Source organism: Cervus canadensis, chromosome 11 (genome assembly GCF_019320065.1).
Source record: "Cervus canadensis isolate Bull #8, Minnesota chromosome 11, ASM1932006v1, whole genome shotgun sequence".
Classification (NCBI taxonomy): Eukaryota; Metazoa; Chordata; class Mammalia; order Artiodactyla; family Cervidae; genus Cervus; species Cervus canadensis.
The window spans coordinates 15,355,443-15,374,003 of record NC_057396.1 but is presented as its reverse complement, the minus strand read 5'-3'; the positions used below and the strand labels follow the sequence as shown (position 1 = coordinate 15,374,003).

Genomic DNA, 18,561 nt, shown 5'->3' with positions numbered 1-18,561 from the left:
GTGTCCAACTATTTGCGACCCATGGACTGTAGCCTACCAGACTTCTCCATCCATGGGATTTTCCAGCCAAGAGTACTGGAGTGGGTTGCCATTTCCTTCTCCAGGGGATCTTCCCGACCCAAGCATCAAACCTGGGTCTCCCGTATTGTAGGCAGATGCTTTATCCTCTGAGCCACCAGGGAAGGATCTTCTGAGACCACGTAGTTAATAATAAATGCCAGTACTGTTACATTTTTCATACTCCTAAGCTCATATCCTTTCTATTCTACCTGACAATGCCAGAGGAAAACCTGTACCTTGTACTCTCCCACCATCCAGAATAGGAAAAGATTTTTGAAAACTTTCCCTTATATAAATCAAATCATAATGAAAATATTAAAGGAGATTCTATCCCAATTAAAACATGTACTAAATTATGTCACAACGTAAGACAGATAAAAATCACCAACTTCTATGTATTACTGACAAAGAATCTCAATATCAAGAAGAGTTCACAGGGGTTTAGGAATAAACCAGTTCAGAACACTTTCTACCTGCTATTCTTGCCAGTGGTTTAACACCGAGCCTCTTCGCTGCATCTGCGGTCATCAGAACCACAGCGGCTGCTCCATCATTCAGCGTGCTGGCATTCGCAGCTGTTACTGTACCTGAAAGTGTCAGTGAGCATGACATCAGGACATTCTTTCACTCTGAATTCACTGGGGTCAATTTAACAAATTCCCACAGAACGCTGCCTGGGTTGCTAGATGCATGAAGATATGGATGGAAGTAAGCCCTGCCTTCAGGACATATACATAACTCAACGTGTAAGTGTATAACACAGTTAAGGTATGTATGTCTTTTTATGTTAGTTTTTTGTGTTTATTCTAAGCCAGCTCAAAATGCATGCATAATGGCACTGCACAGATTCTGGTTTATAATTCATCAAAGATAAGGACCTCTTCACGTTTCTCCTAACTCTACATCTTCCCTTATCCACAACACAGCAGACACGCATACATTTTGCAAATCGGTGTCAAAATCATACTACTTCTTCTCTACAATCACGTGAAGTTAAATGAATACTAAAAAATCACTAAACTATACACTTTAAACAGGAGAATTTTATGGTATACAAATCATATGTCAATTAAGCTGTTTCCTTATAAATACCAATGAAGATACTATTATAGACTGCTGTCAAAATTATAAAAATATACTTTGGCAATATAATTTTTTTTTGGCCAAGCCACGAGACTTGTGGGATCTTAGTTCCTGACCAGGGATTGAACCCACGTCCCCTGCAGTGGAAGCACAGAGTCCTAACTACTGTACTGCCAGAAAATTCCTTATAATATAAACTTGTAAGAAAATTCCTTACAATATTAAAAAAAAAAAACATTGATCCACTCCTATAGCTCGCATTGAGAAATTCAGTCAGAAAAGGGGAAAAAGGTTATTTCAGATTATTATCACAACTATATACAGCCAATGTTAAAAGCAGAAGTGACCTTTTCTCCTCAAAGGATTTAGAACCCTGGAACCCCATTTAGATACATTTATTTATTAAGGACCAGAGATACAACACTAAAAAAAGAGCTATCAGCTTAGTCCTCCAGAGGCTTACAGATATTTAACATAACATGTAAACTTGGCTTTCATATCACAAAAAAACTTCAAGATGAAATGCACATGAAAAACTGAATTATATAGTCATTCTACAATCTGTTTCAGAGGCTATATATATTCATTATTAAAAGTACTAACTGTATATAAAATAGATAACTAGTAAGAACCTGCTGTATTGCACAGGAAACTCTATCTAATACTCTGTAATGACATAAATGGGAATAGAATCTAAAAATGAATATATATATATAAATATATATATATATAAAACTGATTCACTTTGCTGCACAGCAGAAACTACTCTGACACTGTAAATCAACTATACTCCAATTAAAAAATAATTTTAAAAAACTTCAAACAGATTTATACAAAAACAAAGAATTATTATACAATTTTAAATATACTTTGGATAAATGTTTTGTTAATTTCATTTGAGCCTAATACACTGAAAATGTTAAATAACATCAAGATGTTTTCTAGAATTACTTTTTAAAAATCCTTAGGCAAAAAAAAAAGAAAAGAAAAAAGAAAAAAAGTCCTTAGGCAGTTCTACAACTAGATATGGTATACTGACTGTCTTTTTTTCATATGCTTCATTTCTTAATACTAACCATTTTCTCTTTGGAAAACTGTCTTCAGCTTTGGAATTTTGCTAAAATCAACACGTTTATATTCTTCATCTTCCTTTACCACTACATCTGGTTTACCTAAAACAAAAATCTTAAATTAAGTAATCTTTGCAGTAAAGACAATAGCTACTTGCTCAGTAAGAAACAGTGCAAAAGGTGCCTGATAGTCTCTGCTTCCCTTTGTGTGCCCACATACCTTATACCATCCCAAGTAAATTCCACTCAAGAATCTACCACCTGTAATTTGTTAGTGTCTTAAAGAAGAGTTTATTAAGTAGCGTGATGCAATTTAAATCTATTCAGCCACATCCCACTGTCCTCTTGAGCTCATTCTATGATCACAAGACATTCTTCTAACCCCACGGGTAGATGTCCAATGTAGACATAGGCTGGGTAAGTTTGGTTAAGTTCGGGTATTCCATCATTCTCATCACAGTAATTATTTCTAGAATGGAAATGTAACCCAAACCAAGTTAATGAGTCTTTACTGTGGATTCATTCTGCTGCAGTTGGTGAGAAGGTGTCTTTCCTCTGTGACTGAGAGCCCTACAGATGGACTCTGGAGATGGCGGCAGCAGTGTAGGAAGCTGAGAAGCCAAGACAGCATGTCCTAACGGCACTGCCCACTCTTCCAATCCCTGCAGCTCCCAGCGCTGACTGGCTGCTGCCGTACATCTTTCAGTTCTGGGACAGACCCCCAACTAGCCTTCTAGTAAACACCCCCTTTTCACTTAACGTGTTCAACAGTCTATCAGTTACATTAGAAAGAGTTCTAATAAATACATTTCTCAAAAAAAATATGCATAGTGGAATTTGCAATTGAGTTGGAATCAGATATTAAATTGGGTTGAATTATCTCTGAACTAGCAACATTCCCTTTACTAACCATTAGCAGCAGTGTCAGCATCTTCAGTTGAACTTTTAAGAGTACCAATTTAAAACTTAAACATAAAAAGTTTAGCAACATGTGAAGTCTATTAAAAATTAAAATCTATTTTGGAACACAATCCTTCAACCTTTTACTGTAATTGTGACAGGAACAACTTCATTTCCAAATCTTCCAGCTTCCCATGCCGCTTTGCTTCTGGTGTAGGAATTAAGAGCATAAGCATCCTGTTCCTCTCGTGCAATGCTCAGCTTCTTTGCGGTATTTTCAGCACAGTTGCCCTGATAAAAGTTGGAATTTTTAAAAAATCTACGTAACTCTGCAAAACTTATAAAATATTAGCTTTTTATAACATAAAACAGTGGTTAGCAGTTAAATTTAGTTCTTGAAATATACTTCTTTCTGTACTCAGTAACTCACTCACATCTCAGCTACATGAATTAGCCCAGAAGTTGCTATTTTGAGGACAAATAATTAAACAGTTATGGTATCCATTATTAGAAGTCAGAAAATGCACCATGTCAATGTGGGGCAATCTATTCCAAAACTGAGCCAAGCTGATACGATGAGCATAGAAAACATTTTCCTAAAATGAATGGCTAAATCAATATTTATATCCTTCAGTTTCTGGGAAAAAAATACATATTTTTTAATCAAGCAGATGGCATTTCTCCATTAAAAAAGCAATACTTACCATATGAATTTTATTGTAGACATCAGTTAGTCCATCTTTTACAATCAAATCTTCAAGCTTTACCCCACCATACGGTGTTGTCCCTCTGTTCATTACATAGGGGACATTGGACATGCTCTCCATCCCACCTGCCACCATCACATCCTGCTCAGCAACACATAAAAACCCAGCGTCAATTCAAATGGTACCACTGACTTTTGAACACCATAGTTAGGAACATCAATCCTCCACACCTGATAATTTGGGCGCAACTTCACAGTTGGCCCTTCCTATCCATGTTTCTAGATCCACAGACTCAACTGTAGTACGTATTTATTGAAAAAAAAATTATGCATTAAGTGGACCCAGGCACTTCAAATCTATGTTCATGGGTCAACTGTAGGTGCAAATCCATTATACCCTTTACACAGCAACAAGGATTGTACCCGAACTTAATGAAACATCGCTATACAGTCAATATAAGAAGTACCCTCTTGATGCTGGTAAAAGGAAATGGTCTGAAATGTGTAATGGTAATTAAGATCAGAATCAGACAGTAAGAGGAATCTTTAATGTAAAACCATCTTCTGAAATTCTTCTAAATCCTTCATTTCACTGACACTGCCAAAAATATAATCTCAGTTCTCAGAAATAATCCTAGTTCCTTGATTGTGATCCTCCTCATCAACTCTTCCCAAACAGCTATAATAACTTTCTAACTTGGTCATCTGACAGAAAGCCTTTCCTTCCATCCAAGTGTCATCTACACTCATCTGAGTCATTCTGGCTAGACTAAGTCTGGTCATTCCTCTCCGTAAAGGACTCCCCAGCACAGTATACAAGGCTCTTTACAGTCTGGCTTTTCACTCCCTTCGCAGTCTCATGCCTGGACCTACACGAGTGGAGGTCACACAGAATTGTTTAAAGGTCTTCAAACAGACTTCCCTGTGGCCCAGCACGTAAGACTCTGCACTTCCACGGTAGGGAGAATGGGCTCAATCCCTGGCTGTGGAACTAAGATCTCACATGCCGTAAGGCCAAGAAGGAAAAAAAAAATCAAGGTCTTCAAAGATACCATGCTAATTCACACACCTCTGCACTTCTGACCTATTCACCAACAAGGAAAATACCGTCATTTCCTTTAAAACTAATCGAGACACAGCCCCTTCAACCCAACAAATTGGTTGTCAGCCACTTTCCCTGACTACCTACTTCTATCCCTTTTTTTTCCCCTATCCGTTTTTGGAACAGTCTCCCTTCCTTCTTTTGTGTTCCCCAATTACTGTGTATTCCTTTTATTAATAATATTACACAGTAATGTAGCTATATTTATATGTCAACCCTTTTCACTGAACTCATGAGGCCTTTCTGGCTCCTTTGAGGCCAGAAACTTTGTCAAATCTATTTTTATGTAATTAGTGCCTGGCATATATAGTAGAAGTTTAGTAAATATTAATCAACTAACCTGTAATTACAGAGCAACAAGAGAAAATTCATTTGCATTATAAAGGCTAATTTGAAACAAAGTTTAATATAAAAGATTAATGTAAACAAAATTAAAACTAACGTTATAGTACCACAATCTTTAATCAGGAATAAAGACAAACAGAAATTCCATACCAAAGAAACCTAAATACTTAGCCTATTATGAAATATGGAGAGTATCAAATAGTTCTTATATAAGTTTTATTCTGTTATCCTGAAATACTGAGTATTTCCTGAGGATGATGAAAATAAGGGACAGAAATCATTATCAATTCTACAGTATTAAATAAAATTGATCATTAGGTAATATTCAAAATAAGGCAATTCCTGCTGCTGCTGCTAAGTCACATCAGTCGTGTCCAACTCTGTGTGACCCCATAGACGGCAGCCCACCAGGCTCCCGTCCCTGGGATTCTCCAGGCAAGAATACTGGAGTGGGCTGCCATTTCCTTCTCCAATGCATGAAAGTGAAAAGTGAAAGTGAAGTCACTCAGTCATGTCCAACTCTTCACGACCCCATGAACTGTAGCCTACCAGGCTCCTCTGTCCATGGGATTTTCCCAGCAAGAGTACTGGAGTGGGGTGCCATTCCCTTCTCCAAAGGCAATTCCTAGTATTCGTCTAAGTCAGATAATTTTAAAAATACAGACATGAATCAAAGAATATTAACTAAAAGCATTTTATAGAGAACCACAAAAGAATCAACTGAGACAAAATTATCCTTGTCATTCAGTTTTCAAACACCTAACGATCTCATGACCATTTTTCACCCACTGGTTTGACTAGGATTTGGTTTGGTAATACCTGATGTCAGTGTTACCTTATGTATAAGCAAACAAGTTCTCACAATCTTTGGGAAATATGTAACTGGTATAACTTTTTTATGGAAAGTATTTGAAAATATCCAAATTTTTAAATCTGTGACTCTGAAATTCTCCTCTTAGGAATTTTTCCAAAAGAAAGACCTACACATGATAAGATTTTTTTAATGTTTTATTCACCTGTTTTTTAATGTTTTATTCACCTGTCTCTGGTGAATGTTCCTCAGCAAATGACATGCAATGCTAGGATTTGAAATTAGTCTGGCTCCAGACTTTCTGTTCTTAACCACTACATTATAATGCTTAGTATAGTGAATTAAGAGTTGATCTAATTATTTATAAGTAGACAAAGATACACACATAGGGGTACTCTCCGGAGCATTCTTTAAAAGAGAGAAGAACTGGAGACAACCTAGATATCCATTCAATAAGGACCCCCAAAATACATTATACTTGTTCAGTTCAATAGAATACTATCTCAGGTGCTAATACAGAAAGATCTCCAATACATTACATGAGGCACAGAAGTTAAGCAACTTGCCCAAAGTTTCTCTGCTCTTAGGTGGCAGAATATACAAGAAAGTGATGAATAAATTAGACACTTAAAGCAGGGTAAGAAGAAAGATTTTTCATTTTATAATTTTCTATACTGTTTCAGTTTTTAGCATATGTATCAGGTATCACTCTTTTTTTTCTTTCCTCTTTGCCTTGCCTGGAAACAAGGCAAGGGACGAGTAATAGCAAGGGTATGCAAAATTGTGATTCTTATGTATATATAAGAAACAATCTGCAAACACCTCACAATTGGTTTTTATCTTGGTGTATCGGGCCCTGATAGGCCAGAATGCACTACACAGGGACAGAGACACCTGTTTTCTAATTTAAGCCCTGTAACTATGTTTGTAGTCATCTCAACCTCTTTCTTCAACTGATAAAAGGGCTTGGATCTGATAAACTCTTAGTTCTGAGTCCAGGTCTAGTCTCCTAACACAACATATAATTTGCTGAGCAGCCTGTCTCTTGCCCAGTCTCAAACAAGATCAAAATCATCAAGGCCAATAGAATGCCGCACAATTTTACAGCCAAATCTGGACATGAGGCACAACAAATCAGTCATCAATTCTGGGCTCAGTCAATGATTTGATCCCCAGGGTCAGCACCTTATTCTCACTTATAATGAAAGCCCTTCTCAATCTAGCAAATACAACATTTACGATGTCTTAAATCCCCCAGAATCTCTAAGTGGAAGGGGCACTAAAACATCCTAGCCGGAAACTACTTGTAATACAAGACACTTCAGCTATCATTCTAACCTCTACTTCAAATGGAACTGGCAAATCCAAACACACCTCCAAACACACATTCAGACACACCTGTGTCTGAAACAACACAGCAACTGCACTTACGAGAAAGAATTTCACTTCTAAAGTATGAATATGTTTAGGCTTTAAGTGTTTTCTTAGCACCGCATATTATTTTAATTATAAAGTGGAAAAGAAGGTACTTCTTACCTGATGTCCACACATAAGATTCTGAGAGGCCATCATGATGGCTTTCATTCCTGAGGCACAAACTTTGTTTATAGTGGTACATGGAGTAGAAATAGGTAAGCCTAAAACCAATATAAATCATACTTTTGAAAAAAACAGATTCTTTTCAAACACAACTGTAATAAAATAGAGCATGTTAAACCGTAATCTGAAACATTTCTTTAGTCAATGTAAGTCTATTATGTATTTATATTCTATTTAAGCTGAAATGACCTCCATTTCGCCATGTCAAACATTCAAATATAAAAGCAAAAATGCATTCCTAGTACCTGCACCCAGTACTGCTTGCCTTGTAGGGGCCTGTCCTTCACCTCCTTGTAGAACATTGCCCATGTATGCTTCTTTCACTTCTTCTTTTGGAATCCCTTTTTTTAAAAAATCAAGAAACATTTCCATATTTTATTCAACTCAACAATTAGTAATTACCTAGTAAAGTACCTGACTAATTATATAGCAGGAATGGTTTTTGTCAGTTTTGAGTTTTATTACTAACACTATAGTCCAAGGACTTCAAGAGAATTCAAAAATGCATTCATTAATTCATTTCTAAGTGTTATGTATATAGGAAGTGCAAAATAAACATTTGCTCCAATGAATCACTATCCCCTCAACACAAAAAGCAAAGCAACTACTGACCTGCCTTTTCAATGGCTCCCTGAATCGCAATGGAACCAAGTTTAGTGGCTGGCAGAGACGAAAGACTGCCTAGAAAGGATCCAATGGGTGTTCTTGTAGCACTTACTATGACCACTTCCTGGCAAGACAGAAGATGGTAAAAATTATTACATGTAAATATTTTATCAAAATCATCTTTCATAAATAAGCATAATTCATAGATATATTATTCAAGAAACAGACTTTTTATGAGTGACTAATTACTCATCAAAGGTGAAAATAATCTCAGTATTTGAACAGCACTAAAACCAGTATAATGCTAGTACTTTATGACTTAAAACCTAATAGAAAACTAAGACAAACCAGTACTAAAATAGGCATAGACCAGAAGCTTAAGTTTCTATTCCTCAGTCAAAATTTAAGAAATGAATACTTTACCCTTGTTAACTGCATAATAAACAATCCTAATTAAAGGGCTTCCTTACTGAAAGGAAACTTTAGGCTAGGAATTAAGAACCTACATGCTAGTAGGGGCCACACCGCTTCACTAGGACACAGCCAGAGCCATAATTTCTTTTTATTTTCTTTGTTACTTGGCCGCACTGGGTCTTTGCTGCTGCACGCAGGCTTGCTCTAGTTGTGGTGAATGGGGGATGCCCTCGAGCTGCGGGGCCAGGTTCCCCACCGCAGCGGCTTCTCCTGTTGCAGAGCATGCACTCTAGTGCATGCGAGCTTCAGCAGTTCCGGCACACGGGCTTAGTGGCCCCGTGGCATGTGGAATCTTCCCAGACCAGGGATCAAACCCTTATTCCCTGCATTGGCAGGTGATTCTTAACCACTGGACGGCCATAATTTCTTAAACTATTAATAAAACAACAGCCATAATTTCTTAAACTATTAATAAAACAACATAAAATTGAAGGAAAAAAAGATAAAAGCTCTCTTAAACACTGCAAAACACTATTTTAACAATTCTCTCCTTACACTTGCTTTCTACTTTCTCTTAAATACATACATACATACATAATTTCTCATAGATAATAAGAGAACCATTTCGTAGACTCTGGTTGGAGGCTATTACTAAGTCTTTTTAGGAATTCTTATGAAACAGAGAGGATCCCTCAGAAAGCATTAGGTGATCAAGTAAAGGTTCTTCTGTCCAATCTCCAGCTCATTCAGCCTCTTTCTTCTAGTATCTTCCATGTGGCCTCTGCAATGTACCAGCACAATATACCGGGGGTCCCTGAGAATAAAGGAAGAACACTGTCTAATTTTAGAGACGGCTGTTTACAGTAGACAGTGATCAGGGAAGAAGCAGAAATTATGCAGGGCACTAGGTCTAAAAAATTTCATGGTAATAAGGGTGTTTGACTTAATGTTTCAATAATTAACTATCAAGTTGGCACTCACCTATACATGCAGTAAGAATATGCAGTTTTTAATTGACTACATTTCCTTTAAAGCACATTTAAATTTATACTTACATTCAAAGTGGGTTTTGATACATAACTTCGCTCCGCATACCTTATTTCCTGTAATATAAATATGTTATGATGTAAAAAATATTAATCTATATCACTTTATATTTCTCAGCAATGGGAATATGGGAATTTCTTTTTTCTGCATTATACCTTTATTTCTAAATTTTCCAGTTAGCATATATTACTGTTGAAATTTAAATATTACTTTTGCAATACTCTTACCTGATTAACTATTCATTGGAAATGTATGTTTTAACTTCTGATAAGTTTATCATCTTAAAGCTTCTAATCCTTTTTAAGTATAAACTTTATAAAATGTAATTTTAAATTAAATCTGAGTTCTAAATTAAGTAAGCCCAAACTGGGCTGCTGCTTATATAACCTACTTATACGAAAAGATTTGAGCATATTATCTGTGACCCAACTCTGAATTAAAAGTTTCTACTTGTAAACATGCCAGTCATTGTCTTTCCAACTACACCCCTTACTCAGAGTCTGAGAGGGACAACCCTAAGTACCTACCAGGTGACTCCCATCCTCCTCCCACTGGCCAGAGCTGATGGAACAAAAACGGAATGAACTATGCCCCATTTCAAATATGGAATGAACTAAGCTAGCACTCTGAGAAACCTGATCAACCGGATGATGGGCACTGGAAGTGAAAGGGCCACGCGGCTGGAGTTAGTCAGCAATGCCACGTAAAAGCAGAGGTTACAGCAAAGAGAAAAGCCATGAGAAAGCAGAGAAGCAAGGGAATGTAACATATACACTCAGAAAGGAAGGAAAGACCATGGCATACGACAAGAGACAAAACAAGGTAACCTAGTTAATGATTTTCTAGATAGGCTTCCACACCAAAGCCAGCTTCACTTTATTTCCTAACTTTGGATGTCCAAGAGCTTACCTAGTGTGTATCTTCAAAAAAGCCACTTTCTACTTAGCTATTGTGGATATTTTTCCTCGCAATCAAAGAGCCTTTTCTAAACCACTGTGAAGTTTCTGGTTCTGTTTAACTGAAGGTTCCCTGGGCCTCCCCACTTTGCCCTGGATCCCATTTCAGTTGCTTTTTCAAAGGTGCCACATCTTCAGTTAACTGTTCCCTCTTCATCATTCATCCCCTTTCAGTTCAGTTCAGTCACTCAGTCGTGTCCGACTCTCATCCCCTTTACTCCTCAACTATTCTGCAAGCACAGGAATAGGCTCCGGCTCCTCCCACCTAAAAGAATTAAAAACAAACGAACTTCTCTTAACCCGGAGTCCCACTGAGCTTTCAACCCATTTCTTAGCTCCTCCGTACAAGAAGTTCTCCAAGTTACCTAGAATTTGTCTCCTGTCATCACCTCCTATTTACTATTCAACCTACTCAATCTGGCTTTTATCTATCCTACTGTTGGCTTTGAGCAAGATTAACAATATCTGAATAGCAAAATCCAATAAAGACCTCGCTATGTTCATCTCATCCTCTTGGCAACCTGGGACTCACTTTTCTTTTTGGGGAAACACCCACAGTGGTTAAGAGCCTCGGTTTACCAGCTGAGTTTTCCTTTTTTTTAATTGGTAGAAAATCACTTAAAGATATGTGATGGTTACTGTCATATAACAATGCAAATCAGTCACAATTACATATATGTGAGTGAGTCTCTTAAGTCTCCCTCACTTCAGTCGCTCAGTCGTGTCTGACTCTGCGACCCCACGGACTACAGCACACCAGGCTTCCCTGTCCATCACCAACTCCTGGAACTTGCTCAAACTCATATCCATCAAGTCAGTGATGCAATCCAACCATCTCATCCTCTGTTGTCCCGTTCTCCTCCCATCTTCAACCTTTTCTAGCATCAAGGTCTTTTCCAATGAATTAGTTCTTCGTATCAGGTGGCCAAAGTAATGAAGTTTTAGCTTCAGGATCAGTCCTTCCAATGAATATTCAGGACTGATTTCCTTTAGGAATGACTGGTTGGATCTCCTTGCAGTCCAAGGGACTCTCAAGAGTCTTCTCCAACACCACAGCTGAAAAGCATCAATTCTTCAGCGTTCAGCTTTCTTTATACTCCAACTCTCACATCCATACATAACTACGGGAAAAACCATAGCTTTGACTAGACAGATCTCTGATGGCAAAGTAATGTCTCTGCTTTTTAATATGCTGGCTAGATTTGTCATAGCTTTTCTTCCAAGGAGCAAAAGTGTTTTAGTTTCATGGCTGCAGTCACCATCTGCAGTGATTTTGGAGCCCCAAAAAATAAAGTCTGTCACTCTTTCCATTGTTTCCCCATCTATTCGCCATGAAGTGATGGGACAGAATGCCATGATCTTAGTTTTTTGAATGTTAAGCTTTAAGCCAACTTTTTCACTCTCCTCTTTCACTTTCATCAAAAGGCTCTTCAGTTCCTCTTCACTTTCTGCCATAAGGGCAGTGTCATCTGCGTATCTGAGGTTATTGATATTTCTCCCGGCAACCTTGATTCCAGCTTGTGCTTCATCCAGTCTGGCATTTTGCATGATGTACTCTACATATAAGTTAAAAGAGCAGGATGACAATATACAGCCTTGACGTACTCCTTTCCCAATTCGGAACCATTGTTCCATGTCCAGTTACAACTGTTGCTTCTTCACCTGCATACAGATTTCTCAGGAGGCAGGTAAGGTGGTCTGGTATTTCCATCTCTTGAAGAATTTTCCACAGATTGCTGTGATCTACACAATCAAACACTTTGGCATAATCAATAAAGCAGAAGTAGATGTGTTTCTGGAATTCTCTTGCTTATTCTATGATCCAGTAGATGCTGGCAATTTGATCTCTGGTTCCTCTGTCTTTTCTAAATCCAGCTTGAACACCTGGCATTTTCCGGTTCACGTACTGTTGAAGCCTATCTTGGATAATTTTGAGCATGACTTTGCTATCGTGTGAGATGGGTGCAACTGTGCTGTAGTTTGAACATTCTTTGGCATTCACCTTCTTTGGGACTGGAATGAAAACTGAACTTTTCCAGTCCTGTAGCCACTGCTGAGTTTTCCAAATTTGTTGGCACATTGAGTGCAGCATTTTAACAGCATCATCTTTTAGGATTTGAAATAGCTCAGCTGGAATTCCCTCACCTCCACCAGCTTTGTTCGTAGTGATGCTCCCTCCCTTGAATCTCCCTCCCCCCGCCCTTGTCCCATCCTTCAACAGACTGAGAAACTGAGTATTCTTGAACGTTAACCTTGGTTTTCTAAAATACTCTGCACAAGTTGTTATGAGGATGAAATGAGGCAATATGTATACACCATTATCCAAACCCTTTTTCTTGGCTTCCATCTTAACACAATCTTGTGGTCCACCTCTTATCTCTCTAGTTATTTTTCTCAGCCTCCCTATCATTCCCTTTCCGACCTCTAACTGCTGGAATGTCCCAAGGCTTTGTTCCAGGCCCCTTTTAATTTTCAAACTTCACTGTCTCCATAATCATATCTAGCCCCATGGCTTTAAACAGCAATTATGTCCTGATGATTTCCATATTTCTATCTCTAGCTTTGACCACTCAATTGACCTCTAGACTCTTATATTCAAGTGCCAACTTGATTAGCCTGATTTTACTCTCCAACACAGGGCTCTCAATTGCCACCCTAGAACACTAGTTTCTTTCCAGTATTTCCCACCTCAGGACATCACATCACAATCAGCCCAGAAGCTAAGCCAAAAATCTAAGGACTCACCTTCCATCTTTGCCTAATACCCAGAGATATTCTATCACAGGTACTGAAATACTGTGTCTAAAATATACCTGAATTCTTCCACTTTACTTCATCTGCACCGCCACCGTTTCTTGCCACTGTAACAGCCTCTACTTCACTTCCTGCATCCCCAACTTATCTCGTTTTTAAAACGTAAATCAGGGAGCTTCCTAGAGGTCCAATGGTTAGAATTTGGCACTTTCATTGCTGTGGCTCAGGTTCAATCCTTGATCAGGAAATTGAGATCCCAGGGGAACTAAGATCCCATAAGCTGCATGGTACGGACCAAAAAAACAAAATCAAAACACACACATACACATGCAGGCAAAACATAAATCAGATTGTATCACTCCCCTGGTTAAAATCCTGTGATGGCTTTCCACTGCTCTTGGAATGATATCCAAAGTTTATCCCTTACCCTACAAATTCCTGGCTCTTGGAACTGTAGCTCCTGATGACCTGGATGGTATGATCTGGCTCCTGATTTTCTTTCCATTCATACGACTCTTATTCTGTGCCAGCCACACCGGCCTCCTCTTTGTTCTGGACCCATTTCCACCTCAAGCTCTTTACCGTGTGCCTCTACCAGTTAATAGTCCTTCTCCAGCTTAACTTGACTGGTTCCTTTTTGTTCTTCAGGATTCGGCTCAAACAACACAACCGCACAGCACCTCTCCCTGGCTACTTTTAAGTCAGCTTCTATTTCAACATGATTATTTCCTTCCAGGCACCTCTCACACTGTGTAAATACAAGGTATACATATTTATTCTCTCTCCATATAATACAAGCTTCCTGTGAGCAATCCTCTCTTTCACCTTCCTCCTTCCTGGTTCACCACTATATCCTTGTCACTTGGCGTAATGCCTAGAGCTCATTAAATTTTGCCAGGAATGGCAAAATTATAGTAGGATCAAGACATGTGATGAATGAACATGGCCACTTAAATTTTATTTGCATGTCGCAATCATCTTTCAAGGACAGCCCATCTGCTCCAAGCACTCTAGAGACCACCCCTGACAATGCAGGCAGGCATTTCAATCTTAGCTTCTGCAGCACACCTATGCATGCTCTATTTTTCCAAAACATAGAATTCCCTCACTGGCCTCACTGTCTCCCTATCAGACTGTGAGTTTCAAGAAGAGACTAATTTTATTTTTTGATCCCAATGATGGCAAGGAACACTTAGCAAATAAACAAAGTCTGGTCTTACTAGCACCTCTGAAAAACATTTCAGGTAGGTAAGTACATTTTGAAGTCAACAAAATGGGATAATGAGTTACAGAACGAGGGCCTGATTCACATAGGATGTTCAGCAAAGGGCTCTCTGGAGATGTCACTGGAGCTGAGAAATTGAATATTAAGAGAGTCGGCCTGGGAAAAGTCTAGGGAAAGAGCATCTGAGGCATTAGGAAGAACTAGGACAAGGCCGTGAATTAGGAACAAACTTAACACATGCCAAGTAGAAAAAGTGGACTAGTGTAGCGGAAGCCACATACTCAAGAGAACACACAGTCTGGCTGAGACTAAAAAAGCAAGGAGTGGCCAAATAGGGCCTGAGAAGGAGTCTGGATTCCAGTCTGTATAACGAGAAGCCACTGAAGGCTTTACTATTATAAAAAGACCACTCTGGCTGAAGTGGACAGAACAACTGTATGAGCAAGAGTAAGAAGGGGAAGGAGACTGGCCGAGAGCTCACGTGGCAAATGTTAGGGAGGTCACAAGTGGGGCGGATACAAACAGATGGATACGGAGCATGTTTTATATCTAGAACAAGCTAATGGGTGGGTATCACTATTCTTATCTTACAGGTGAAGAAACTTAAGCACTGGCAAGTCAGGCAACCTGCCCAGAGTCCCAGAGCCAACAAGGTGCAGACATGGGATTTCAAACCCAAGCAGCATCGCCCTATTACGAACAGATATAGTCTACATATATATACATATGACAGAACATGGTCCACTGGAGAAGGGATGGCAAACCACTACAGCACTCTTGCCTTGAGAACCCCATGAACAGTATGAAAAGGCAAAAAGATAGGACACTGAAAGAGGAACTCCCCAGGTTGGGAGGTGCCCAATATGCTACTGAAAAACAGCAGAGAAATAGCCCCAGAAAGAATGAAGAGGCTGAGCCAAAGCAGAAACAACACCCAGTTGTGGATGTGTCTGGTGGTGAAATTAAAGTGTGATGCTGTGAAGAACAATATCGCGTAGGAACCTGGAACGCTGGGTCCATGAATCGGTGTAAATTGGAAGTGGTCAAACAGGAGATGGCAACAGCAAACATCAAGATTTTAGGAATCAGTGAACTAAAATAGACCAGAATGGGAGAATTTAATTCAGATGACCATTATATCTACTACCATGGGCAAGAATCCATTAGAGGAAATGGAGTAGCCCTCATAGTCAACAAGAGTCCTAAATGCAGTACTTGGGTGCAATCTTAAAAATGACAGAACGATCTCTGTTCACTTCCAAGGTAAAACATTCAATATCACAGTAATCTAAGTCTATGCCCCAACCACTAATGCTGAAGAAGCTGAAGGTCTTCCACGAAAACCTACAAGATTTTCTAGAAATAACAACAATAACAAAAGATGTCCTTTCCATCATAAGGGACTGAATACAAAAGTACAAAGTCAAGAGATACCTAAGGTAACAAGCAAATTTGGCCTTGGAGTATACAGAATGAAGTAGGGCAAAGGCTAACAGAGTTTTGCCAAGAGAATGTGCTGGTCATAGGAAACACCCTCTTCCAACAACACAAGAGACAACTCTATACATGGACATCACCAGATGGTCAATACCAAATTCAGATTGATTATATTCCTTGCAGTCAAAGATGGAGAAGCTCTATATAGTCAGCAAAAACAAGACTGGGAGCTGACTGTGGCTCAGATCATAAACTCCTTATTGCAAAATTCAGATCTAAATGGAAGAAAATAGGGAAAACCACTAGGCCATTAAGGCCTAAGTCAAATCCCTTACGATTATACAGTGGAAGTGACAAATAGATTCAAGGGATTAGATCTGATAGACAGAGTGCCTGAAGAACTATGGACGAGGTTCCTGACACTGTACAAGAGGAGGTGATCAAAACCCACCCCAAAAAAAGAAATGCAAAAAGGCAAAATGGTTGTCTGAAGCTTTACAAATAGCTGAAAAAAAAAAAAAAAAAGAAAAGTGAAAGGAAACGGAGAAAAGTAAAGATATATCGATTTAATTGCAGAGTTCCAAAGAATAGCAAAGAGATACAAGTAAGCATTCCTAAGTGAACAATGCAAAGAAACAGAGGAAAACAGTAGGATGGGAAAGACCAGAGATCTCGTCAAGAAAATTAAGAAATACCAAGAAAAACTGTTATGCAAAGATGGGCACATAGAAGACAGAAATTGCGTACAGACCTAACAGAAGCAGAAGATATTTTAAAAAGGTGGCAATAATACATAGAAGAACTATACAAAAAAGGTCTTAATGACCCTGCTGCTGCTGCTGCTAAGTCACTTCAGTCGTGTCTGACTCTGTGTGACCCCATAGACGGCAGCCCACCAGGATCCCCCATCCCTGGGATTCTCCAGGCAAGAACACTGGAGTGGGTTGCCATTTCCTTCTCCAATGCATGAAAGTGAAAAGTGAAAGTGAAGTCGCTCAGTCATGTCTGACTCCTAGTGACCCCATGGACTGCAGCCTACCAGGCTCCTCCGTCCATGGGATTGTCCAGGCAAGAGGACTGGAGTGGGTTGCCATTGCCTTATCCCTTAATGACCCAGAAAACCACAACTGTGTGATCACTCACCAAAAGCTAGTCATCTCAAAGTGTGACATCAAGCGGGCCTTAGGAAGCATCACTAGGAACAAAGCTAGTGGAAGTCATGGAATTCCACCTGAGCTATTTCAAATCCTAAAAGATGATGCTGTTAAAGTGCTGCACTCAATGTGCCAGCAAATTTGGAAAACTCAGCAGTAGCCACAGGACTGGAAAAAGTCAGTTTTTATTCCAGTCCCAAAGAAGGGGAATGCCAAAGAATGTTCAAACTACAGCACAACTGCACTCACCTCACACGATAGCAAATTCATGCTCAAAATTATCCAAGATAGGCTTCAACAGTACATAAACCAAAAATGCCAGATGTTCAAGCTGGATTTAGAAAAGGCAGATGAACCAGAGATCAAATTGCCAACATCCGCTAAATCACAGAAAAAGCAAGGGACTTACAGAAACACATCTACTTCTCCTTTATTGACTAGGCTAAAGCCTTTGACTTTGTTCAGTTCAGTTCAGTCGCTCAGTTGTGTCCGACTCTTTGTGACCCCATGAACCGCAGCACACCAGGCCATTGTGGATCACATGAAATTGTGGAAAATTCTTCAAGAGATGGGAATACCAGACCACCTTACCTGCCTCCTGAGAAATCTGTATGCAGGTCAGAAAGCAACAGTTCTACCTGGACATGGACCAATGGACTGGTTCCAAATTGGGAAAGGTTTACATCAAGGTTGTATATTGTCACCGTGCTTTTTTCACATATATGCAGAGTACATCGTGTGAAATGCCAGGCTGGATGAAGCACAAGCTGGAATCAAGGTTGCCAGGAGAAATATCAATAACCTCAGATATGCAACGAGAACACTTTAATGGCAGGAAGCGAAAAAGAACTAAAGAGCCTCTTGATGAAAGTGAAAGAAGAGAGTGAAAAAGTTGGCTTAAAACTCAACATTCAAAAAACTAAGATCATGGCATTCTGTCCCATCACTTCATGGCAAATAGATGGGGAAACAATGGAAACAGTGACAGACTTTATTTTCTTGAGCTCCAAAATCACTGCAGATGGTGACTGCAGCCATGAAATTAATTAAAGACACATGCTCCTTGAAAGAAAAGCTATGACCAACCTATAGCGTATTAAAAAGCAGCGACATCACTTTGCCAACAAAGTTCCATATAGTCAAAGCTATGGTTTTCCCAGTAGTCATGTATGGATGCAAGAGTTGGACCATAAAGAAAGCTGAGCTCCAAAGAATTGATGCCTTTGGGCTGCAGTGTTTGAAAAGACCTTTCAGAGTCCCCTCAATTGCAAAGAAATTAATCCTGTCCATCC

At 39.1% G+C, this 18,561-nt stretch overlaps 1 protein-coding gene across 1 annotated transcript in view; it reads right to left on the bottom strand.

The window, feature by feature from the left end:
- Nucleotides 1-18,561, bottom strand: part of ACAT1 (acetyl-CoA acetyltransferase 1) — a 28,514-nt gene that overhangs the window by 3,444 nt on the left and 6,509 nt on the right. The window contains exons 2-9 of the mRNA XM_043481079.1: nt 9,752-9,799; nt 8,289-8,406; nt 7,922-8,017; nt 7,614-7,714; nt 3,818-3,961; nt 3,254-3,404; nt 2,220-2,315; nt 534-647 (exon numbers count right to left, since the gene is read on the bottom strand). Of these exons, the coding sequence (XP_043337014.1) occupies nt 534-647; nt 2,220-2,315; nt 3,254-3,404; nt 3,818-3,961; nt 7,614-7,714; nt 7,922-8,017; nt 8,289-8,406; nt 9,752-9,799 (868 nt within the window). The remainder of the gene's footprint in view (nt 1-533; nt 648-2,219; nt 2,316-3,253; nt 3,405-3,817; nt 3,962-7,613; nt 7,715-7,921; nt 8,018-8,288; nt 8,407-9,751; nt 9,800-18,561) is intronic.